We start from the raw sequence: 24,927 nt of genomic DNA, 5'->3' as shown, positions 1-24,927 counted from the left end.
CCCTCTTAAATGCGGGAATCTTTGACCGGGCCCGAGCTGCGAGCTGTCGAGCACGGAACGTCTCCGTGCTCCCTTCCTTTCTCCGGGCCTGATGGGCCGATCAATAACACCTCCTCGGCCCATTAGGCAAGCCTGACTTAGGCCCTCTTGCCTATTGCCCGAGATGGTAGATCGTGGGTACAACAGTTGCCCCCCAAGTCTCCCGAGCTGAATAGTTCGGGAGACTTTTGACCTTCAAGCGATCAATTTTGGGAAACTGAATATTCCCCATATCCCCACGATTTGATCGTGATAATGATGGGATTTGCCTTCCCGAACAGGCCTCGGGGCCCACTAGGTGGCGTGTTGGTTATAAGAGAGAAAGAGAACGGTGTGAGACCTTTCACTTCCCCAGGTAATCATTGCTTCCTTGTGCCGTGTATAAAGGTAAACTCGACTTCTCTCTCACCCCAATTCTTCAATCGTGTTTGTGCTTTTATGTTTTTAGACTTTTCTCTCTTTTCTCTGTAACCTTTGCTTTCGCCGGAAAGTTCTTCAACTCCCGTTTTCTTTTCACACGAATCGCTCAAAGAAAAATGTCTCCTCCGAAATCCTCGTCGGGTAAAACCGTGAAACCCCTGATTCCGGGCGTTTACGGCCCTCACCCACCGTCAATTCTCTCGGCGGAGAATATAGCCGAATTTAGGGGGTCCACCGGGATTTCATCGGAGATTGAAATTAAATTCCCGGGGGCTCACGAATCTCCGGAAAATCCTCCCCCAGGGTATTGCTGCGCGTTTGAGATATTCTTCTCTGCGTGCGGTCTGTCGTTTCCTCTCCCCGAACTCATCGTGAAGATGATGTCCGAACTGGGCTTCGCTCTCCCCCAGATGTGCCCAAACTTCGTCCGCATCGTCATGTGTCTTCAAACTCTGGGGGAAGAGTTCAACTACAAACTGTCCCTAGCCGACTTTCTTCAAGTATACACGGTGAAGACTGGTCGGACTAAGGGGACACTCTATGTAAGCCCGCTTTCCGGACTGAAGGTCTTTGACGACCTTCCCGAGAAGGATGAGAAGTGGCGGAAGTCGTACTTTTTCTTCCCGGTCAACGAGCTCACCTTCGGCCACCTCGCAAGTTCGCACGTATCGAAGTGGACTTCGAAAATTGGTAGAACGGCGCTCTTAGTCAGGTGCCCTTAATATACTATTTTCCTTTCTGTTACTTACTCCTTGTTTTTCTTGTCCCAGATCACTTCGAGCGCGGACTGCTTTGCCCTACATTCGTAGAGTTTTTCTCGAGGTTTTGCAGCCAGGGTCAGATTGCCTGGGACTCCTTTTCGTGCGAAAGGATTAGAGAATCCACAGTGCGGCTTAGGAGTCGTTCCCTCGTTTGCTCCGACCCTATAAGCACTTCGGAGATGAATTACAGAGAGGAACGGGCTTGCCGACTCGCCGAAAAGGAGGCGAAGTTGAATATGGCGGCAGCGCTCGCCGAGGGCAAAGCTCGTCTTCCTAAGAAGTCAGGCCCCTCTTCTCCTGAGGTAGACGGGACTTCGTTACCCCCCACTGATTCTTCCGAGCCGCTTACGGGGGCCTCCGAACCTCAGCCCAGCTCGCCCGAGCCCGCAGTAATTATTGTAGCTGACTCCAGTGACGAGCCGCGGGAGGTTATAGCTCCCCCCGTCGAGGTCAGTTCCCAGCGGTCGGACTCATCCAAAAAGAGGAAGGAACCTGAGACTTCCTCGCCTCTTCGCGAGAAGAGCCGAGCTCGGACTAGTTCGTCTGGAGACGAGCGAAGTAAGCCTAGCTCGAAGGATAGGGGTCCTTCCTCAGAGAGGAGATCTAAGGAGTCCGGGGATTCCTCTGGCAGGCCGCCTTCGAAGGAACGTCGTTCCTCCCCCCGAGGTAATGATAACTCGAGGTTTCCTTTTTTTTTTTTGCTTGCTGGGTCTCGGGGACCAAATAGACTGACGTCATTCGTCCATTTCAGTTCCCCCTGCGTCCCCAGCCGATCTGATGAGGAGTTACACCCGGCCAGGAGTTCGGGTTCCGGTGTTTGCGCACATGTCCGAACTCAACCGTGCGAACTTCTTCCGCTTCGCGGACAAGATTGGCGAGGTTAGTGACACATGCTTTCTCAGTTTTTTTTTATTTACCACCTTCACCGTTTTTAACGAACTGTGACTTCCCAGCTAATGATCGAGTTCAACTCCTCGGTGGCGTCTTATGAAGATCAGCTGTTTTCATCTCCTTCATCTTCCGAGGTGAGCCTCCTCCGGGAAAAGATTGCTGACCTGGAAGCCCAGGTGAAGGAGTACGCCAGGTTAGAGGCCGAGAATGCTGCTACTGTGGAGAAAGCCGAAAAAATCCGGGCTCGGATGAAGAGAGCCGAGGTACAGGTGCTTGACCTCGGAATTGCCAATGAAGACCTCCGAGACAAGCTGAAGAAGGCGGGGGACCTTTACTACGAAGCCGCGGAGGATGCCAAGGCAGCAAGGAGTAGATTGCACGAGATCGAGCTTCGCAATCAGCTACTCGAGGCTGGAAACAGCTGCGAGATTGAGAGGGTGCGAAGGGAGGAAAGACAGGCAATGAGGCGGACTCTCCGTCCTCTGGTCGAGGAGGTGAAGGTCACCTTCGAAGAGAGGGAGAAGCTAGCCCCGCTTCAGATCCGAGCTGCCGAGATTAGGGCTAACCGGATGCTGGTCGAAGAGATCTCTAGAGGCGAGATCCAAGACATGGAGGCCGAGCTCGGACTCCTAAAAACTGACGAGGAGGAAGCTGACGAGAAGGTTTCAAAGGTAACTCCCCGTGAACTCGACCTCGCTGCATTCTCAAACCTTTTGGCGGATACGCCCGATCTCTTATGCAACGAGCACCCGCTTAACGTCACAATCGACGAATCCGGCACTAACCTCGGGCAACTCTCGACTCAGGGGATGGACGACTACCTGGCGACCACTAGGTCGGAAGGGGAGCTAGCGGAGTTGGGCTTGGCCCTTTCCGAGGCGGCGTCTGATCAAGCCCCTCCGAATCAATAGTTCCTATTCTGGGGTTGTCTTGGCACGAGTTGCCCCCCTGTTTTGTAGTACTTGTTTTTAGACTCGCTTCGGAGTGTTTTGGTCGTGGTGACCGCTCCGAGGTCGTTTTATTTGTTTTTTTTTTTAATGTGAACTACATTTCCACAATCTTTCGTTTAAAAAGATGGTACGAGCAGAAATGAACGCGAAGTGAGAACCTCGGCTAAATAGTTCGGAAAAATGACCTCCCAACCTATAAGTAAAGCTGGGTACGAAGTGATTACTTTGGTTTAGATAGGAATTTTGCGAAACTGAGCTTTGACTTTAAGTAAAGCGGAGGACGAAGTGAGGACTTCGGTTTAAATTTTTCGCAAAACTTAGCTTTAAAGTAAAGCTGAATACGAAGTGAGAACTTCGGTTTAGGCTTGCGAAGTTTGACTTCGGCTTTAAAATGGTAGATGCGAAGTCAGACTTCGGCTTTAAATGGTAGATGCGAAGTCAGACTTCGGCTTTTTTTTTTTTTTTTTTTTTTTTTTTTTTTTTGTTTTTTTTTTTTTTTTTTTTTTGGCCATTATTAATAAAAAAAAAGTTTAAGAAAACTTTAGATTTTATTAATATGGATAGCTGGACCCGAAGTGGGCTGCCTACGTACCCTTATCGGGATCAAGCCAAATCGTAGTTCGATACAAAGACATTAACTGTAGAAAAGTTTAAGGTGTAGAGAATTCCACGACCTCGGGACTGGTTTTCCCTCTGAATCCTCGAGCTGATAAACTCCATTTCGGACTTCGCGAGTAATTCTGTATGGTCCTTCCCAATTGATTCCCAGCTTTCCTGCATTGAGCTCCTCGGTATTCTCATGGACTTTCCGCAGGACGAGGTCGCCCACTGCCAAGGGTCTGCCTCGGATTTTGGAGTTATAGTACCGAGCCACCGTGTTCTGGTAATTCTGGATCCGGACTAACGCCTGGTCCCGACGCTCGTTGATTGTATCAAGAGTATCCTGTAGGAACTCCTCATTTTCCTCTGCTCGGAGTGGGTTCAGCGAGGTACGGACTCCGGGGACTTCTATGTCAACTGGGACTACGGCATCAACTCCGTAAACCAGGGAGAAAGGTGTCTCATTAGTGGCCCGCCGAGGTGTTGTTCGGATCGCCGAGAGGACACCCTGAAGTTCGTCCGGCCAGCGCCCCTTTCGAGCATCGAGCCGTTTCTTCAAGTTGGCAAGTATGACCTTATTCATTGCCTCGGCTAGCCCGTTACCTTGCGGGTAATGAGGAGTTGACTTGTTGAGTCGGATTTTCCACTTCGCGCAGAACTCTTCGAACTTCGAAGAGATGAATTGTGGGCCATTGTCCGTGATGATTTCACACGGGACGCCGTAGCGGTAGATTATGCTCTTAAGCACGAACTGTTCCACTTCGTCGCTTGTTACTTTCGCATAGGCTGCCGCTTCTACCCACTTGGAGAAATAGTCGGTAAGAGCGAGCACATACTGGACTCCTCCTGGTCCTCGATGTAGCGGACCGATGATATCCATAGACCACCTCATGAAAGGGTAAGGTGCGGACACCGAGGACAGGAGTTCGGTAGGTTGATGGATTGATGGGGCGTGCTTCTGACACTTCTCGCAAGCTCGAGAATACTTTTTGCAGTCCGTGACCATGGTAGGCCAGAAGTAACCTTGCCGTTTGATTTTGAAAGCCAGAGTCCGACCGCCGGAATGATTCCCATTGGGTCCGTCGTGAACAGCTCGCATTAGCATCGCGGGCTCGCTACCGGCCACGCAAGTCAGATAAGGACCTGCTACACTTCGGCGTAGAAGTATTCCGTTGTGAATGCAGTACCGCGCACTTGTGACCTTGAGTTTCCTAGCTGCCCACTTGTCGGCTGGGAGTTCCCCTTTTTCAAGGTAAGCCCAGATCGGGCTCCGCCAGTCATCTGCCCCCCAACTGTTAGAATTCGTGCTGCTCGAGGTGGCATGTGGGATAACGGCTTGATTGTCAGCTGGTGAGCCCGATGATTCCGGAGCTGAATTTTCGTCGAGCTCGGCGAGAGGTGGGTGAACTTCCATTGGGGTAAGCAAGACAAGGTCCAGATCTTCCGAGGTTCGAGAGTCCGCAGCCGTCTTACGAGCTGCTTCCTCAGCGGCCAGCTGTTTTTTCATTGCGCGGGTCACGACGTGTGTGCCCTCCAGCCGGATGCTTGGAAACTGGATGACTTCGACGGGGATGATCCTTGTTGTCGCAGGATCCAAAGTGGAGGCCAAAGATGCTAAAGCATCCGCAGCAGAGTTCTCACTTCGTGGGATCTTAGTGATTTCGAACTCCTCGAACTTGGCGACTAACTCCCGAGCTGTGGACAAATAAGCCTCCATGCGGCCATCCTTTGTTTCGTACTCCCCCAAAAACTGGTTGGTGACCAGCTGCGAATCGCAAAAAGCTCGAAGTTTTCGGACACCAATCCCCACTGCGAGGCGTAAGCCGGCGAGGAAAGATTCGTACTCAGCTTCGTTGTTGGATGCACTGAAAGCCAAGCGAAATGATTGCTCGATCACTTCGCCTGTAGGAGAAGTGAGGCGGACCCCAATTCCTGCCCCCGATTTGGAAGAAGCTCCATCAACATACAGCGTCCATGGAATTTCGACAGTGTCGCTAGCCGAGGAGGCTAGTGGGAGTTCGATCAAGAAATCGGCCAGCACTTGTGACTTCGCACAAGTTCGAGTCCGGAACTCGATGTCATATTCGCTCAACTCAACAGACCATTTAGCCAGCCGCCCGGATTGGCTCGGACTATGTAATACCGTCCGAAGTGGCTGCGTCGTCAGGATTATGATCGTATGGGACTGGAAGTAAGGCCGCAGTTTCCTTGCCGAAGTGACTACTGCTAGGGCCAATTTTTCCATCATTGGATACCTCGACTCCGCTCTGGTGAATGACTTGCTGATATAGAAAATTGGTCGCTGCTCCCCCCTTTCTTCGCGAACCAAAACTCCACTGACCGCACTATCCGATACAGCTACGTAAAGAAAGAGTGGCTCTCCGAACTCAGGCTTCGCCAAGACCGGCGGTTCAGATAGATAAGCTTTGAGTTGGGCGAATGCTTCCTCACACTTCGCATCCCACAAGAAAGTTTTTCCCCCTTTTCGTAACAGCTGGTAGAAAGGGAGGCATTTGTCCGTAGATCGAGAGATGAAGCGGTTGAGAGCTGCGATCCGTCCGTTAAGGCGCTGCACTTCGCGCAAGGTCCTAGGAGAGCTCATAGACAGGAAAGCCTTAATTTGCCTCGGGTTCGCTTCAATTCCTCTTTCTGTGACGATATACCCCAGAAATTCTCCTGATGGAACTGCGAAGGTGCACTTCGTGGGGTTGAGCTTCATCCCGAACTGATCCAGGACGTCGAAGCAGACTTTCAGATCGGCGAGATGCGAACTGGCTTCCATCGATTTCACCAGCATGTCATCGATGTAAACTTCCATGGTTTTTCCGAGTTGATGCTCGAACATTCGGTTCACCAGTCTTTGGTAGGTTGCTCCCGCATTTTTTAGCCCAAAAGGCATCACCTTGTAGCAATAGATCCCGCGGTCCGTAATGAATGCAGTCTTCTCCTGGTCGTCCGGGTTCATTAGGATTTGGTTGTAGCCAGAGAATGCGTCCATGAAGGACATCAGCTCGTGACCCGAAGTGGACTCAACTAACCGGTCGATATGCGGAAGTGGAAAGCTGTCTTTGGGGCACGCCTTATTCAGGTCGGTGAAATCAACGCAGACTCGCGACTTTCCGTTCTTCTTTTTGACAACGACTGTATTTGCGAGCCACTCAGGGTATTTTACTTCGCGTATCTGTCCCGCCTTCAGCAAACGTTCAACCTCTTTGTTAACGATTTAAGCTCGCTCAGGACCCAGCTTCCTTCGCTTCTGCTTTACAGGTCGGAACGTAGGGTCCACATTCAGCTCGTGGGAAATAACTTCTGGACTGATGCCGGGCATCTCGTCTACAGACCACGCGAAGGTGGCCATTCTTTCTTTCAGGAAGGTTATCAGGGCGGCACGGAGCTCGCTATCCAATCCCACTCCGATCTTGATTTCTTGATCCGGGAACTTGCCATTGATGAAAATGGACTCAGTGAGGTCACCTTTTAGCTGCTTCCGAACTGGATTTTTCGGGACCTCGAGCTGTGGTTGCTATTGGATCAGGAGTTTGTGACTTGCGAGGTAACAGCTCCTGGCCGTCCTTTGGCTTCCCAGAACCTCCCGGACTCCTTGTGGGGTCGGAAATTTGACGCACTGATGGTACGTCGAGGCCACCGCCTTCATCTGATAGAGCCAGGGAGTTCCCAAAATAACATTATAGGCCGCAGGTCGGTCGAAGACCGTGAACTCCACCATTTTAACCACTCCTTGAGTGGACACTGGTAATGTGATCGTGCCCAAAGACATCGACGTCTCGCTAGTGAACGAGACCAGGGGTGAGGGCGGTCCTGCGATGTGCTCTTTCCCGATACCCATTCTGGTGAGCGTCTCAAGGAAAATCAAGTCTACCGAACTCCCAGTATCAATTAGGATTCGGCAGACTTCATGGTTCGCTACATCAAGCGAGATGACGAGCGCGTCATCGTGCGGAGTGTCCAACCCCTCAGTTTCCTTCTCGGAGAAAGAAATTTCAGGTAGATCACTGGCTATCAACTTAGCTCGCTTCGGCTGGGGGCTAGTGAGCTTCCGCTGATGGTCTTTGATCGCAGTGATGGAGTTCCGAAACAGACGCGATCCTCCCATTATCACATCGATTCTTTTCTTGGGAGCTTCACTTCCATCAGACTGCTTTGGTTTCTTTGAAGGTGGAGCGTCCTCGTCCATTTCGGGAATCGCTTTTTGCTCCAATTCTTCAATTGTGACATTCGGCATTTCTCCCGCCACATACTTCTCTGCGAGGAGATGCATCAGCTTCTTACAGTCACGAGTAGAATGACTGTTGGTTTTATGGAGCTCGCAGTACGTGTCCTCATCTCGGACCCACTTGTTACTCGGGAGTACGCCGCTCTTGGAGCGCGGTGAAAATGGTGGTTTGGACGGTGAATTCTTTGGAGAATTCTTCTGGGGAGATTGGGTGACTGCGAAAGTGCTCGGCCCGGACTTCGGAGTCGTAGGCGGAGTCTTTTTGGCAGGTGCTTCGAAGCGCGGTTTCCCTGCAGACGGGGCGTTTTGTTTTTGCGCAGCGGCGAGTTTGTCTTCTTCTGCGACTATCCAGTTCGAAGCCCGGTGTAGTGCGTCCTGAATAGTTGGGAAACGATTCACGGACAACTCTTCGCGGAAGCGAGATTCGTGCCACAGGCCGTTCTTAAGCGCGGCCAGGGCTGTGGAGTCCGAAAGTCCGGGAATTTTGACCTGGATCTCCTTGAACTTTGTTATGTAAGACCGAAGGGACTCTCCAGCCTTTTGGCTTAAGTTCCAAAGCTGAGCATCCGTCACCGCAGTTTCGATTAGGCTAGAATACTGCTTGACGAACGAGGTCGACAGCTCGTTAAAGTTTGTTATGGAGCCAGCTGCTAAGGATGCGAACCAAAGCAGTACCGGTCCACTAAATGTTTCTGCGAACAGCTTGCAGTACCCAGCGTCTGCTTCATGGGGCTCGAGGTCCACCCGGCTAGCTGTCAGCAAGAAAGTCTTGAGGTGATTGGTCGGATCTCCTTTTCCTTCGTAGCTCGAGAACTTAATTTTGCCAGTGTCCTTGATGCGGACTCGGGCTATTTGGTCGGAAAAAGGAGTTCGCCTCGACTCCTCGATCACTCGGAATATATCCGGAGCTGAGGTGGTTGCACTATGCATCACAGACCGCATGTCCCGAATTTCGCTCTGCATGCGGAAGATCTCGGGATTGACAGTATATCCCGCAGCCGAAGTGTTTCCATCTACGGGGAGAGGAAGACGGACTGGGACCTCGGAAGATCGGACGACGCCAGGCTGAACCGGTGTGCGAACATCGCCGGCCAGCGGTAGCGCTGTTTGTGTGTTGGTTTGAGGTGGGAACGAATCTCCCGGAGTGACATTTGTTGCTGCTACTTGCGAGGTGGAAGGTGGTGTCACACCGGAGAAATCCAAAGCGCGTCGACGCGGGTTTTGGTCGGAGGACAGGAGGTCGACCCGGTCGGCGTAGGCGCGGTGGGAGGCCGAGAGATCGGCTACGGACGTCGTGACTTCCTCCAAACGAGTGGAAATCTGCCCCTCCAAATTGTCGAAACGTTCAGTAAGAGCAGCGGAGGCGGCTTGCTGACGGTCGGACTTCTCGGACAAGTCCTGCAGGAGCTTCTGGATCACCTCCAAGGATGCCTGATCGGGAGAGCTGGCTGCCATAGCGGTGGTTGTGTGGAATGAACTTGCGTATGAAGTCGGAACTGGTGAGAGTCAGGCGATACCTCCCCTCCTTCTAGCGCCAAATGTGAGAACAGAGAATATGCTTCTCCTTCCGAAGTGATTTTAATTGTGGAGGAGCTTGTCGCCGTAAACAGTTCCGAACTAAAATAATAAGAGTTTTAGAATTTGAATTTGTATTGCCTTTTTCTGGAAAAAAATCTCGGGATCCTCTACAAATGACCTCCCCCTTACATATTTATACCGACCCATTTACTACTCAATTAATACGGAATTAATAGTGCGCGATCCGCGCAGCCTAATTAACCCTCTTAAATGCGGGAATCTTTGACCGGGCCCGAGCTGCGAGCTGTCGAGCACGGAACGTCTCCGTGCTCCCTTCCTTTCTCCGGGCCTGATGGGCCGATCAATAACACCTCCTCGGCCCATTAGGCAAGCCTGACTTAGGCCCTCTTGCCTATTGCCCGAGATGGTAGATCGTGGGTACAACATCTACGAGTGTGAAAAACTTCGTATGAAGATGATATGGTGAAGAGGACTTTTTATGAGGGTGTCTATGTAAGAAGTAAATATAAATTTTCATTGATAATTAATATTTGAATATTTTTAAGTTACACATATTTTTATATTTAGTTTAGTATATGTTTAAATCCGATTTCAATCTTACACATTTCATTTTGCAATACATTAATTATTTGTTTTATCAAAATAAATCAGATTTTAATTTTACGCAATTCATTGTAATGGATAAGAGCTAAAAAGTTATATCAAAAATAATATGTTTATCATATCAAGTATCTATCTTAATTAATCTTAAAAATAATTAAGAAAATAACATTAGTATAAAAAAAAATCCACAAACTTTTTTTTGGAAAACCAACATTGATCAATAGACTTGACTCTTGTTGTGATCATGTTGATGACTAATTTTGAAACCAAACTTTATATAATAAGATGTGTTGTAATTTGTACCCTAATTTTTGTTAATATGTATGATCTTATATATCTAGAATAAAATATGTATGTAAATATTAACATTGTCACTATAACATCTCTTATTACTTTACAAAATTAAAAAAAAATAATAATAATAAACCAAGAAAAATTAAAAAAACAAATAATTGTTATCTTGGAAATTTTTTTGTATAAGAAATAAAAATTAACAGTAAAATAAAATAAATAATGTCAAAAATTAAATATTTTATTTTGAAACAAAGTATAAATATATGCATTAATTATAACTGATATTTTCTAATTATAAATAAATATTTAATTACTATATACTTACGTTTTTGTGTTTCGTATGACGCGGATAATGTTTTAGTAGATAAAATAATATAAAAATAATTAAATATCTTGAGTAAGATAAACTTCATGACGAAGGAAGGTAAGACAAAAAAAAATTAACATTTAGATATAAAAATTGACTTTAACAGAGGATAATCGAATCTAAAAATATTAAATTTTCTATAAGATAATGAATATTGTGATTCCTAACAATATTAGTGTATAAGGATTATAATATAATTAAGTCGAAGTCATTAAGATATGTGGTTAAAATTCGTCAATTGTCACCAAGATATGTGGTGAATATCTGTCGGCATAACCCAAAATTTGAGATTGTTTTTACAGATAATGTAGGCATATATAGGTCTTCTTTCTAGTATCAGAAAGTTTGAAAACTATGTGACAACTATTTTTTGATAATTATTAGACATGACTTGCCATCTATATTCGTATCTTATGGGTTCCCATTGTTTCATTTATGTATTTCCTTAATCACAGACAGAATTATGATCCTCAATAAAAAAGTTGTTATGAATAAAAAAAAAACTTAAGGGAAACTCGAAGACTTGTTTACATTTGATATGGTTTCCTTAATTAGTAGTCACTTATTTACTTATCCAGGTTGGTTCATGGAAAATATATATGTATTTGGAAAAGATCAATATTAATTTAATTGGTCGATTTTCACTAGTCGAAGCGGCCTCTGACCACCAACAACGCTCCGTGTCGATTGCATCTCACTGAATCACTGTTGAATTTGACTCATTCGAACCAGCAAATTGGATCCATCATCTTATGGCTACAATTCTCGCCCGCCGTCCATCGTATCAGTCGGCTTATTTCAATTTCTATTCAAAACTTCATTAATTACGAGCCTCTTGATATAATGATATTTTTACATTTTGCTCGGTAACTCTTTATAAACCATCTCTATATATGTAAGAAAAGTTCTAACATTGGTCTCTTATGGAGAATTCCAAAAAAAAAAAAAAAAAAAATTTAGCAGGAATGGACTTTTCTAGCATGGTTGTCATTAATTATTCTACAGTTATAAAGAAACTTTTTTAACAGAGTTTTCAGCTATTAAGTAGCTCTAACTTTTTTTTTACACTAATAGTTGTCAGCTAATGGTTATGTTAAATAGATAAATGGTAGATGGATCGTCCCATTTGCACGAAGAATAAGAAATCTGGAATTTCAAACGGAAACGAAAAGATAAAACAGTTGCACTTGCACCAAAAGTTGAATCAATTATAACGAAGCGAGAATCTTACTTAGTATTATGCTGTCGTTAATTATTTGGTACACTTTTACTTAATTAGATGTAAGTCAAAATAAATATCACTTCATTTATCATAAGTCAAAATGACAATGATACTTTATCCAGATAAAATTCCCGTGTCATACGTGACTTTTGTTTTGTTTTTGTTTGTTTTTGTCATCGTCATACGTGAGTTTTGTTTATACATGAATTAACTACACTAGGTAGTCTGATCCTACAATCAAAAGCGCACTACGTTTGACATGACACAAAGACGTTAACCCGTCCCGATCCATGTTAGATACTAGCTACAATCTCAGGAGACAAAAGAAAGATGAATCCGATGAACCACGTTTATATATGCTCACTTATAAAATCCCTAACATATATGCAAATTATGTTCTGGAGGAGGAAGATGATTATCGAAATCTCAACTAACATAATGTATCATCCTCCTCCCAATCAATATATCACAATTCTTCCTACTTTCATATAATTCCAACCGTATTACGACAAACACTCTTATTGTCCAAATAATATATCGGACACATATCATATCTAGGTCGGGTCCTATAACATATAACCATCCACTTAGTTCCTGTAAATTTATTTTTGGCTCAGTTTCGTTGCTCACTCTTACTTAAAACATTAAAAGGTTTTCGAAAGGACTAACCTATTTTTGTCCTCCTAAAGACCTTCATAACTATTATTTGACAGAAAGGCATAATCATGTCGAAAGAACGACTTATTCACGAATTCTCACAGTCTAGCTTGGTTAGCTATTCATCAGCGGTTGAATCATATACCTTACGTTCACAAGCGATCAATCGCAACTACTGATGCTCATTTACAACTAACAATTAAACTATATTGTGATATATTTGTCCAAGAATATTGGTCGAGGCAGCCACGGCCCTTCATCTTAGGTGATTTAAGAGAAAAAACTCTCTAACATTTCCTCTTTTCTAGTGATTTTATAATCATTGATGTAATCTCTACTCTCTCATTTTATCTTTCAAAACTGTATGACTTAATTGTCATAGCTATGTACCTTTAATTTATGCATTTTTAATAGAATAGCTTTTTAAAAAAACATTATTTTCTTATTGATTTTATACTATAATTATAACATTGGAATACGTACAGCATACATCTAATGTATAATTCAGGAGATCTAAAATATTACAACCGTTTCCGATAGTGCATGCATGCATGTAGGAAATGTATATGTTGACCCAAAAAAAAAGATGAGAGAAGTTAATTAAAGGATGTGGAAATTTTAGTTAGGAAAAAAAAAAACTAAGTGGAATTGACCTCTATAAACATGCTTAGTAGTAACCAGTAGTCTAGTAAGCAATCGAAAGAGTCTTTAATTTCATAAATTTTATGATTATAATTTAAAAAAGTTTTTCCCTAGGTACCATAAACATATCTTGATCCCCAATACCAAGACGTGATATCATAGAATATGAGACTTTTTTTTTTAACAAACTTAATTTTAATACTATAGAAGTTATATATATATTTATTTTATTTTCTGTGTGTATGTATTTCGTATATATACTCATACAGACAAATGAAGAAGAGGGTCTAAAGACGAAGGAGACGAAGATGACTCCGTGAAACTACTCCAAAGATCGACATTATCATCATTATTCCAATGAAGATCCCATCGCTGCATCATAGTATCACCATCTTCTTCTTCATCATCAAAACTCTTACGATCACACGTATGAGGACCATTGTTCAATTGCCAAGCCACGAGCCGGTCAAGACTAGCCCAGTTACTGCAAACAGGTCTGCCGGTTATCTTCTCTTTAACGGGAGAGGGATCGAGTTGGTTTGGAGTCATGAAACTTTGGTCGACCTGGCTCTCAGACTTGGGTGTCTCAAGACTTGGGAGTTGCATGAATAAGATATCGTCTTGAAGTTGACTTTTGGTAATTGTTTGGCTCTCGGGCATGCAAATGTTAGAACCGGTACGGTTCATGCAGAGAAGAACATGGTCTAAGACGTTGCCGTTTTGAGTGTTTTGAAAAGTGGGCCTCTTCTCTTCCTCCGTGTCGTCAGGTGAAGAAGATAGAGTGATTTTAGGACAATCGTCGATCTTTTGATAGTTCTTCTTCCTGAAAACTCGACATACCACCCAACCTTCTTCGTTATAACTCATCGGATCTTCGGTTAGGACATCAGAGTAACCCTGTGATAAATGGAACAAATCGGTCTTATAAAATGCAAAATGAAATGATGAAGAAGTAAATGCGACTTTTATTTTGTTTTCTTTTGGAACAATTCGATCTTGTTCGTTCAATACTTGTCGGATGCATAATATAACCCCTTCTTTTTAAAAAAAAATCAACAACCAACCCTTCTTTAACTATTTTAGGCCTTGTACAAACTTTCTATATATTAAATGTACATATGATGTGATAATTATATTTAAAAAAAAACATATAAGCTATTACTTTATGCGTAAATATACTTTATAGAGAAATTATTCTTTAAAATTAGGATCATGTTCGATTACTTTAATTGCACATGCTAAAAGACGGCTCTAGTACATATTAAATGAACCAAAACCTTTTATATAGCATGTAACGAATCTAGCTTATTCTTTGACCTATGGAATCTGTTTCTTCCAACCTAAAATGAATATTGATGATATATATATTATCTTACATTAGTCATTGGAGTATCGTCGAGGCGATACTCATGCATGATCCAATCGGATTTCTGACCGTGAGGAGCTCTTCCTTTGTAGAACACGAGTGTCTTCCGCAATCCAATCCTTCGGACACAACTACATATGATCTTGTCACGTCCCGTAGCTTTCCAGAATCCAGCAACTGTTGCCCGGTTTGTCCTGGTCCCGGTTGGATACTTTTTGTCTTTGTGGCTGAAGAAGTACCAGTCGTTTTGCGGCGTCGAGCCGATTCTACATTCCTCTGCATTTGCATACCAAAATGGTTCAAAATAAAGAACAAAGAAAGAGAGAAAGAGAGATAGAGTTAGTAGAACTTAGTAGGGTTTCTTGTATAAAAAAACCTTGAATATCCCAAGGCTCAAGCTTGTTAAGATCAACTTCACGAATCACATCAAGGTCGATCTTTTGAGAGTTAACTTTCTTACGGAGATAGTAATGGAGAAGTTCTTCTTCGGTGGGATGGAATCTGAAACCTGGAGGCACTTTTGATTGTCCATTAATCGACAGATTTACCTTAGTATCCGCCATTGATGATGATGGCGATATCTTTTCGTTTTGTTTTTGTTTTTGCTCTAGAAGAGTAGAGAAGCTGTATGATTATAAGTGGAAATGGTTACAACTTAGAAACAAGAAAGCAAGCGATGAGATGATTTATAATGGTGGTGGGACTCAACGACACATAGCCCCCAAAAGGGGGAAATTATTATTTAAATAAAGAAGTTTGGAAATTATCATGCGTTAAAGTATCTTTATGGAATTAATATATAATTTAGTAACATATGTCCTATGTTTAAATCGAATTTGATCTACGTAGGTTCTGACGTAAGACATATTTCTTTTGACGTGTCATATCATGTCCTGTGTAATGTATAAAAGGGAAAAATACTATAACGTAGATAAACAGGTTTAGTGGGGGATAAATCTTTGTTTTTCTTGCACTTACTTATTGTAGAATTTGAATTTCATGTGTGTTTGGTCTACTAATTAATTGATGGAAAATATAAAGTATTAGATCCTTATATAAGAAAATGAATGTAAATTATCTTCTTTAACATAATTAAAAAGCTACATTGAAATATTTCCCAACCATTAATATAACTGACGTCGTCGTTTCATGATCTACCTTGTTAAGTTAGTTAACTAATAGTTTATATGTGTTTGGTATGCTCGTCGTTCATTTCCATATATCATCAAAAATGCATTACGAACTATTTTAAAATCTATCATTTTCTCTTATTATTTTGTGCCAATAATCATGTTCCTTCCGTTTTAAAATTTTGTTTTTAAGTGAAGTTTTCAAGTCTATATGCAAAATATTATAGTGTGTTATTTTTACCATTTTTATTGTGCAGTATATTTTTATTGGTTGAATTAATTTACTTAGTAATAATTTTATGTAAAAAAAAAAGTAAATGAAAATTTTCAAATGTGTGTACTTAAAATATTATTTAAAATGAAATAGAGCTAGGGAGTATAATTCTATAAGATAATCATATATATAAAAGTAGAGTTTTAGTCTCTCCTTATTGGTCCACTTGGCAATGCAATTTTAATAAAAAAAACTTATATTAAAACACAAATTTAAAAACAATTAATTTTCACATTTAACTCATATAATATAAAACTGAAATCTTTATAGCTTATCCCTATAAATTATGCATTAACTTTATTTCTCCACTAAGTTGAATTAATCAATTGTATTAAAACAAAACAATAAATTAGAATTGTAACTCTCATTTTTCTAAATATAATTTTTCATCATTTCTCTTCCTATAAATACTCATTATCTTATTCTCTTAGTCTATCACTCTTTCATTCTCTCATCTTCTTCCACTACTATCAAATCTCTTTTTTGTTTTGTTTTGTTTTGTTTTTTTTTTGTTATTGTTGTTGTATGGGTTATAAAAAATCAAATCAAATATCATCGTAAAAGCTTAGTTTTAGAGTTTGTATGATATTTATATCTTATATATTTATTTTAATCTTTTAAAATGTTTATCTCCATTTTCTATTTTATATTAACATCTTATAAGTCATTATTTTCATACTTCCTTACAATATTCACCACACAATAAGATCATAAAGTTGAAATGATCCATATGTAATTATCTATTATGTCTCTGGTTATCTCACATATTCATGTATCATTTTTAATAATTTATAGAGTTTCAGTCTCTCCTTATTGGCCCACTTGGCAATGCAATTTTAACAAAAAAAAATTTATATTAAAACACAAATTTAAAAACAATTAATTTCACATTTAACTCACATAATATAAAACTGAAATCTTTATAGCTTCTCCCTATAAAGTAAAATACTTAGGTTCACCCCTAGGGGTGAACTTCTCCATTCACCCCCTCTTCTCTCAGCCAATCAGAATCTTCCATCTAATATTTTATTTAAAAAATAAATCAAAACTAAATTAAAAAGCAAACTAAATAAGGAAACAAATTCTGCATACTTTTAATTAAGGAAAGATAAATATTGGCTTGGTTTAGATTTTTAAAATTAGAATAAAATTATTTATCGGTTTGGGTTTACAAATGAAGTGGTTAGAGTTTAGATTTTACAATTCAAACGTAATTATATGTCGGTTTGGATTTACAAATGAACTGGTTAGGGTTTAGATTTTACAATTATAACGAAATTATATATCGGTTTGGGTTCACAAATGAGATGGTTAGGGTTTAGATTTTACAAGAAGAACAAAATTATATGTCGGTTTGGGTTCACAAATGAGATGTTAGGGTTTAGATTTCACAATTCAAACGAACTTATATGTCGGTTTGGGTTCACAAATGAGATGGTTAGGGTTTAGATTTTAAAAGTAGAACAAAATTATATGTCGGTTTGGGTTCACAAATGAGATGTTAGGGTTTAGATTTCACAATTCAAACGAAATTATATGTCGGTTTGGGTTCACAAATGAGATGGTTAGAATTTAGATTTTACAAGTAGAACGAAATTATATATAGGTTTGGGTTCACAAATGAGATGGTTAGGGTTTAGATTTTATATATGTCGGTTTAGGTTTATTAAAGAGCGGTTTAAGGTTTTTAATTTTATAATAATATATACAGATTTTATTTTCTTATTTTATAAGGGGGTGAGTGGAGAGGTTCACCCCTAGGGGTGAACCCAAGTATTGTTCCCCTATAAATTATGCATTAACTTTATTTCTCCACTAAGTTGAATTAATCAATTGTATTAAAACAAAACAATAAATTAGAATTGTAACTCTCATTTTTCTAAATGTAATTTTTCATCATTTCTCTTCCTATAAATACTCATTATCTTATTCTCTTAGTCTATCACTCTTTCATTCTCTCATCTTCTTCCACTACTCTCAAATCTCTTGTTTTGTTTTGTTTTGTTTTGTTTTGTTTTGTATTTTTTTGTTATTGTTGTTGTATGGGTTATAAAAAATCAAATCAAATATCATTGTAAAAGCTTAGTTTTAGAGTTTGTATGATATGTATATCTTATATATTTATTTTAATCTTTTAAAATGTTTATCACCATTTTCTATTTTATATTAACACTTATAAGTCATTATTTTCATACTTCCTTACAATATTCACCACACAATAAGATCATAAAGTTGAAATGATCCATATGTAATTATTTATTATGTCTCTGGTTATCTCACATATTCATGTATCATTTTTAATAATTTATAAAGATCAATATAATATTTAAAGATCAATATAATTATCTATTTATCCATTTATAAAGACTATTTTGTTTTGTGATCCAATTGATAAATCTGCAGAGATCAATATAATATATATATATATTTTTTTTTTTATGATTTGAGGTTTTTGAAAACAAAAAGAACATAATTAAACAATTAGTTTTTTGTGTCTTTAATCAAAATAAAAAATGATCCAAAAAACAAATCATATTCAACTGGAACTTAAATATAAAAATAAAATATAATTTTAAAAATATCATTTCACTAAATTCTCTAAAGATGAAACCATTAGTATGAAATCTAGCACTATAAAATTAAATTGATGAATAAAAACCAAAAAAAATATAAGTTATCCTTGAGATTTTTAAAATTATTGAGATTGAAGAATTCATATAACTTTATAAGAAAACTAATTTAGTTTGTCACTTAAAAAGTAATATTTTTATTTTGAATTATTATGTGTAAGTGTTGAGTTTATATCAACAAACAACCAAATCATGTGAATTTTGATTCAGCCACTTGGTATTACTTTTATTTTATGTTATAAAAAAAATTAAAATATTTATTTGTAATTAAAGACATGTAACTCCATTTAACTCAAATGTAACTCCTATCCAATAATTGTACATTAATTCATTCCTCCTACTAACTTATTATCTTTCAAGAGAAATTATTTTTGGTTAAATTTTAATATTTTTTAATTATTTTGGTTGGCTAAACTTATATTCATATTTTGGTTGGCTAAATTAATATATTTCTCACGTAAAATTATTGTTTATAATATATTTCTCATTTCAAAGTTTAAAGCAATATATCATATATATAAAAGTAAGGTTTTGGTCTCTCCTTATTGGTTGATTTTTATTTAATGTTTTCTATTTTTTTTTTTTTTTGCTTTCTAATTTCTTTAAACAATATTTAAGACCCAATAAACCCAAAACATTTAACTCACACATTAAAATAAAATTATAACTGAAAATAAAATAAATTATGCATTAATCACTTTAAAGGCATAAGAGGTCAAAAATAACTTCTATCCAATAATTCCACACATTCCTCCCACAAATAATATATATATGTTCAATATTATATTTAAATATCAAAGAATTTTTTAGTTAGCTAAACTTATAGTCACATATATACAATATATATACATAAGAATCTATATTACTTATTAACACCATAATTCGACCCATTATTTGCTTAACTCAAAATTGGTTTCAAAGCCAACTAAAGAAAAACATAAACGATCTTATTGATATTAGACCAAAACATGGACATAGAAACATAATCACTTACACGGAAAATAATTACTTTTAAAAAATAACTTATTATTGCAACATCAACGTATGAAGGGTTTACATAAGCAGTTAATCAGAAATCTAAAATACAATAAATGTATTGAGAACAATATCAGTCAATGATAAGACTGGATCTTCAAAAGCAAGAAACAACATCCTCATAATTCATAAAAAATAAACGCAACAATTGTACACATCTAAACGAAATGATATAAACATATAGTGTATTAATACAAGTGACTGCGAAGCCCATATATGCCTAATTAAAACGAAATAATACAAAAGAGAAAAAGAAATAGACCAAAAAAACAAGAAAGTGCCAATTACACCACAACCCACGCGTTGCGTGGGGAAGCACCTAGTGGGTAACAAAAGAACTCTTGATGTTAATTTATAGTTATAGCCTTATAGGTGTAATTCAGTGACAAAAACGTATATGAATGAAGTCAAAGAAAACAAAACAAGGCGAAGAGAGCAGGGGACATGCTTTTTTCACAAGGTGTGACACTCCACCTTCATTTCATCATCTATTCACCTCTGCCGAGTGCCCAATTCATGCATGTATATTTCAGTTTTAGCTAGATATTCACCGTAAACAAGAAATTATAGTCAACCACTTGAGTTTTTTTCAGACAGTTTTACATAGTAAGTTTGTAGTGATATAGTAGTAATTCTTAGGTTTTGGGAATATCAAAAGATTTTGAGGGTAAGGGGACTCATATATATGGAGTAAAAACCATTTATGATCTATGATGATACTTACATTGGTAAGATAATAAAGGAGAATATAATCTTAAAAGTATAATCCATTTGGTTACCAAGGATCATCATTCTTACATTTGTTCAGTAAGGGAGATCCTTCATATCTAGGACCCTTGTGATCCAAGTCGTTCTCCGGAGAGTTCAAATATCAATTTGGCATGCTACTTTCATTCCTCTAAAGTCTTCCATTCAACAACTAATTAAGCATATTATATCATTTTTACTAAGTCTAAGAATTTACCACTCCCTCCCCAATGCGACTAATTCGGCTGACAACCTGACTATTGTGCGGCTAGAACATCGAAAAGTCCTCTAACATAACCATATTGTTATGGCATTACCGTAATAACAACGAGCAATAACGTCCGTTTACTATTACAGTCTTCTTATAACATGTTGGTGCGGGATTTAGCATCCCATCATACCGAGCTAAACCAGAAATGTTAATTGATTATCTAACCGGGAATCCGGTTAAGAGATCGATTAGGTTTTCGGGAATCAGTTCGGATAAAGAATAGTCTTGGAGAAGAAGAAACCGACGTCCACTTCGGTGCGGCGGCCGACTCAAGCAATAGGGCAGTTTTCCATATTTCACTTCGTCTGTTAAGGAAAGTTAATATATTATGAGATCTCTGAACATGTATAAATAAGGGAGACTTCTCCATTGTAAATCATTCAGAATCTAATACAATAACCGAGTTCTCTTTTTGCTCTTTACAACAAACCCTAGTTCTTTCGAGCTCTTCTTCTTTACTCCTAATTTCAAGGCTTAGATCTATTTTCTAGAGAGATAACTCTATTGAATTTGTTCCCCTCCATAAACAAATTCATTGTTGAAACCTAGTTTCTACATAACAATTACCCGAATTCTTTTTCCTGATGTATGAAAGAACTGATGACTTTAAATTCAAAAAAAAAAAAAAGAACTGATGACTTTAGAAATTGAAATAGATAAAAAAAAAAAGAAAAAGAAGAAAGAAATAGAGAGAATGAAAGTGGGACTGACAGGTTGGAATATCTACTCCCAACTAAAAAGGTGATGGTTGGATTATGTACACAACATTATTAATTAGCAATTATTTTTCTGCAAATATATAGTCATGATGTTTCAACCTTATAACATAAAAATATGTGTATATGTTCAATTACGGACTTAATTATGGGAATTAAGTATAAGGATCTGTAATATGATTTACATGTAGAGGCTAGAGCAATGGCATTTTAATCGTTTTTCTTATTATATACTTATTGTATGTTAAAGTTGTTACCCTACAAGCACTGTGCTTATCATTTGCCTGTTGATGGGATCTTTGTGTTTCAACATTAATAATGATGTTTAATTTCCCTAAATTCTATGCTTAATCATGGTTTTGGGTACAAAATTGATGGATTAACTAATACCAATAAATGATTAACCACATTTGACCCCCCAATATTTCACTTTTTTCATTTCTTTATTTAAATTTTAATTGAGTTGAATGTGAAGTTTCACCTCGTAATTTGTTCCCATACTAATATTGATTCGTCATTTCGTCATTCCCTTTTGTTAAATCATGTCCCATGTTCACATGTATGTTATTAATTGAATATTAGTTTAGAACAAGATTGATTAATTCTCATTGTCGTCACATCTCAAAATAAGGTTTATAGTTTTACACTAAAGTTTGTGGAATATATTGAATGTATATTTTGGCTGTAGGTAGAAAAAAGAAAAGCTATAGAGATGTAGACCAAAATATGGTGGTGGAAAGATTCCAAAGCCACAACCAATCAAACTCATTGTATCTAGTTAGATCGATATATAAATTGGAAGATTAATTTAGGCTATTCGTCGTAAAACGTATGTCTTGTCTTGAAAATTTAACAGGTAACTAAATCGCGATCGTAACATGGAAGTAAGTTCATGGACGGTCCGAGATTGTTGAAGGTGGTCCGAAGTTGATCTAGCTAGAGGAAGTTAGAATATCACTTCGGAGAACATTGACAAAGGACCGAGATGAAACCGGAGCCAATGTGAAAAATTTTGTTGGGTATTCATTCATTCTTGGTTTAGCCATTTTGGTTCAAATGGTCGTGTATGGTTTGAGATAAAAATTGGGCTCATCAAAGAAAAAGGTTCAAGCTCAAATGTGTTGTTGTGTTCAGCTTAAATTGTTGCCATATATATTACTAGAAAGTTACCCACGCAATGCATGGATTATAAAATCAAATATAAAATAAAATTTCATTAAACTACATATAAAATGCACATAAAGTTATTTATATATGCATTGAAAAGAATTTCAATACATACATTTATAAGTTTATAATTATGGAGTGTGTTAAAAGAAGGACAATTTTACATATTGCATATTGGTTTTAAATTTAGCAAATTATTTCTAAAATTCTAAAAATACTAAAATAGCATCATGCTTTTAATCTTATATTCTAAATACTAAACCATATCTCTTCAAAATTATATTCTAAATATAAAATATAAAATTCAAACCAAGAAAATATAGACAACCATTGGAAATAGTGTAAGCTTTTTTCAGCATAATGACGGATGGAGTAAAGGTTACAGAAAAATAGACAAGAGGTTATGATTGACAACTCAAACAATACCAATGCAATATAAAAGTAGTTTTGCTTTTGTACAAAACATAAACTTAGAAATATATTGTAACTGAAGATCATAGGACTTAAGAGGAGAAATCTAAAGGACTTACAACTATAATATTATGAGTGAATGTTCAAAGCCAAAGAGATTGTGCTTTAGGAGTCAAGCATTAGGCTCATCTTCATCACTTAAGACATCCAACTATAGTTTGAAAGTTAAAAAACCACATTACAAAACAATGCAAAAATTTTAAATCATGACTATCATAAAACATAATCCTTTGAAAGAGGCTAATAAATATTGACAATACTCTGATACAAAAAAGAAAAAAACATTGACATGGCTTTGTAAACAGTTTCTTCAAATAGTCATAGATAAATTAATCTATTAATCATCATACTGCAAGACATTATGTTTTTTAAAAAAAACTTCATAAGAAAAAATAAAATAAAAAATACCATGAGAAATGATGGGAAAAGAAAGACATGTCGTGAGTGATCGTTTTCTTCGTTATTGGTCATGTGAACATTGAATCTTATATAATACACTAAACATTGTTTGAAGTTTGTAAGGAATTCCATTGTTCTGAGTAATCACATTCATAACAATAAATACAGTTATAAAGCATATTAATTGTAATTAATTTGGTCATATGTATTATTGCAAAATGAACAGTTTGAACAAAAGAAAACATCCACCAATAATGTCATAAAAGTAACTGATTGAGAGAAGTAAATGTAATCTAAAGAAATTGAACAAATCAAATGTCCCAAATTAAAAAAATATGTGTGTAGACAATTTAGTTAGATTAGCAATAATGTGTCTTTTTATTTAATTAAAATTGAAAAAAATGACACATGTTAAAAAAATAGAGTGATGCCAAATGACAATTTCTCACAACTCTACTTTATTATAGTTTAATATATAGTAAATATTGACATGTGAAACCGATAAAAATAGTTAAGTAATAAAGTTACGGTTGTGATAAAAAATAAGTGAAAATTTTATAAATTGTAAAAACAAAATAGAATAAATATATTTTTGTAAAATAGATTACTTTTCTTTAACAAAAATAAACTATAGAGATTTTTACTATGAAATAATACTAAATTAAAAACAAAAAATAATTAAAGATTTGTTAGACAAAGAGTAAAGAAATTTAAAAGGAACATTAGTGAGGAGTTTACAAATCGTATAAATTAAATTAAATAAAATATATTCTTGTAAAACTTTTTTTTTTTACCAAAGTAAACTATATAGATTCTTGCTATGACATAATATTAAATAATACAAACCAAAAATAATTAAAGATTTGGTAGAAGAAGATAAAAGAAATGAGAACTTTTCTAAGGAGGGGGTATTGGTTTAGGATTTAGAAAGAATTTTAATGACTTTGTGTTTTTAAAAATCTTGCTGATTTTTAAAATCATAGAAAATTAGAAAGTAAAAATGAAGGATTCTATAATAAGCTTGTATTTTAGAAGATTGTAGAGTATTATTTAGGAAGTTATTTTAAATCTTGCTGATTTGTGTTTCCTAATCTTGTAAAATCTTTCATAAAATCTTTCAAAATATTTCTATTTGATGAAAGAGTTTTCATGACTTTTGTTATGAAGAAAATAATATAAAATCCTAAACCAATAACACCAAACTTGAATTCATTAACAATCCAAGATTCTTTAGTTTTAATTGAATAACATAAAACTTTTAATGACTTTATAAGACTCTTAATCCAATATCTTAATCCAATAACTAGATTTATCAAGATTTTAGATAACTTTTTACAAATACACAACCAATAACACCAAATTTTTAAAGAGTTTTTAAAAGTCTTGATTGAATAACAACATATTTTACATAACTTTTAAAGTCATTAAAATTCTTTCTAAATCCTAAACCAATAACCCCCTAAATAAATAAATTTAAAATATCAAACTTCAAATTAATGTAA

General features: G+C 37.5%; 3 protein-coding genes across 3 annotated transcripts; 1 reads left to right on the top strand and 2 right to left on the bottom strand.

The window, feature by feature from the left end:
• The first annotated feature begins 575 nt into the window (after nucleotides 1-575).
• On the top strand, nucleotides 576-3,022 carry LOC109131620 (uncharacterized). The gene is made up of 4 exons (XM_087496688.1): nucleotides 576-1,116; nucleotides 1,230-1,886; nucleotides 1,972-2,099; nucleotides 2,174-3,022. The coding sequence occupies exons 1-4, from the start codon at nucleotides 576-578 to the stop codon at nucleotides 3,020-3,022; spliced, it is 2,175 nt and encodes a 724-aa protein (XP_087352814.1).
• A 4,162-nt stretch (nucleotides 3,023-7,184) lies between these two features.
• Nucleotides 7,185-9,350, bottom strand: LOC147924268 (uncharacterized). Its single transcript, XM_087496687.1, has one exon. It carries the CDS (start codon nucleotides 9,348-9,350, stop codon nucleotides 7,185-7,187), a length of 2,166 nt encoding a protein of 721 aa, XP_087352813.1.
• A 4,041-nt stretch (nucleotides 9,351-13,391) lies between these two features.
• On the bottom strand, nucleotides 13,392-15,386 carry LOC104757640 (NAC domain-containing protein 12). The gene is made up of 3 exons (XM_010480395.3): nucleotides 14,962-15,386; nucleotides 14,596-14,861; nucleotides 13,392-14,116 (listed from the first exon to the last, which is right to left on the bottom strand). The coding sequence occupies exons 1-3, from the start codon at nucleotides 15,146-15,148 to the stop codon at nucleotides 13,481-13,483; spliced, it is 1,089 nt and encodes a 362-aa protein (XP_010478697.2). The 5' UTR covers nucleotides 15,149-15,386; the 3' UTR covers nucleotides 13,392-13,480.
• Between the last annotated feature and the right edge of the window lie 9,541 nt (nucleotides 15,387-24,927).

This window comes from Camelina sativa, chromosome 17 (genome assembly GCF_030686135.1).
Source record: "Camelina sativa cultivar CO46 ecotype springtype chromosome 17, ASM3068613v1".
Lineage (NCBI taxonomy): Eukaryota > Viridiplantae > Streptophyta > Magnoliopsida > Brassicales > Brassicaceae > Camelina > Camelina sativa.
The sequence above is the reverse complement of the archived record's forward strand: the minus strand, read 5'-3'. Positions and strand labels throughout refer to the sequence as shown.

Bases quoted from the DNA above. Each gene is read 5' to 3' on its own strand.
- LOC109131620 (XM_087496688.1), top strand. From the start codon at position 576: ATGTCTCCTCCGAAATCCTCGTCGGGTAAAACCGTGAAACCCCTGATT. The intron at 1,117-1,229 runs GTTCGCACGTAT...TTCTTGTCCCAG, and splicing joins CACCTTCGGCCACCTCGCAA to ATCACTTCGAGCGCGGACTG. The intron at 1,887-1,971 runs GTAATGATAACT...CGTCCATTTCAG, and splicing joins ACGTCGTTCCTCCCCCCGAG to TTCCCCCTGCGTCCCCAGCC.
- LOC147924268 (XM_087496687.1), bottom strand. From the start codon at position 9,350: ATGGCAGCCAGCTCTCCCGATCAGGCATCCTTGGAGGTGATCCAGAAG.
- LOC104757640 (XM_010480395.3), bottom strand. From the start codon at position 15,148: ATGGCGGATACTAAGGTAAATCTGTCGATTAATGGACAATCAAAAGTG. The intron at 14,862-14,961 runs GTTTTTTTATAC...ATGCAAATGCAG, and splicing joins TGAGCCTTGGGATATTCAAG to AGGAATGTAGAATCGGCTCG. The intron at 14,117-14,595 runs GTAAGATAATAT...CATTTATCACAG, and splicing joins ACGATACTCCAATGACTAAT to GGTTACTCTGATGTCCTAAC.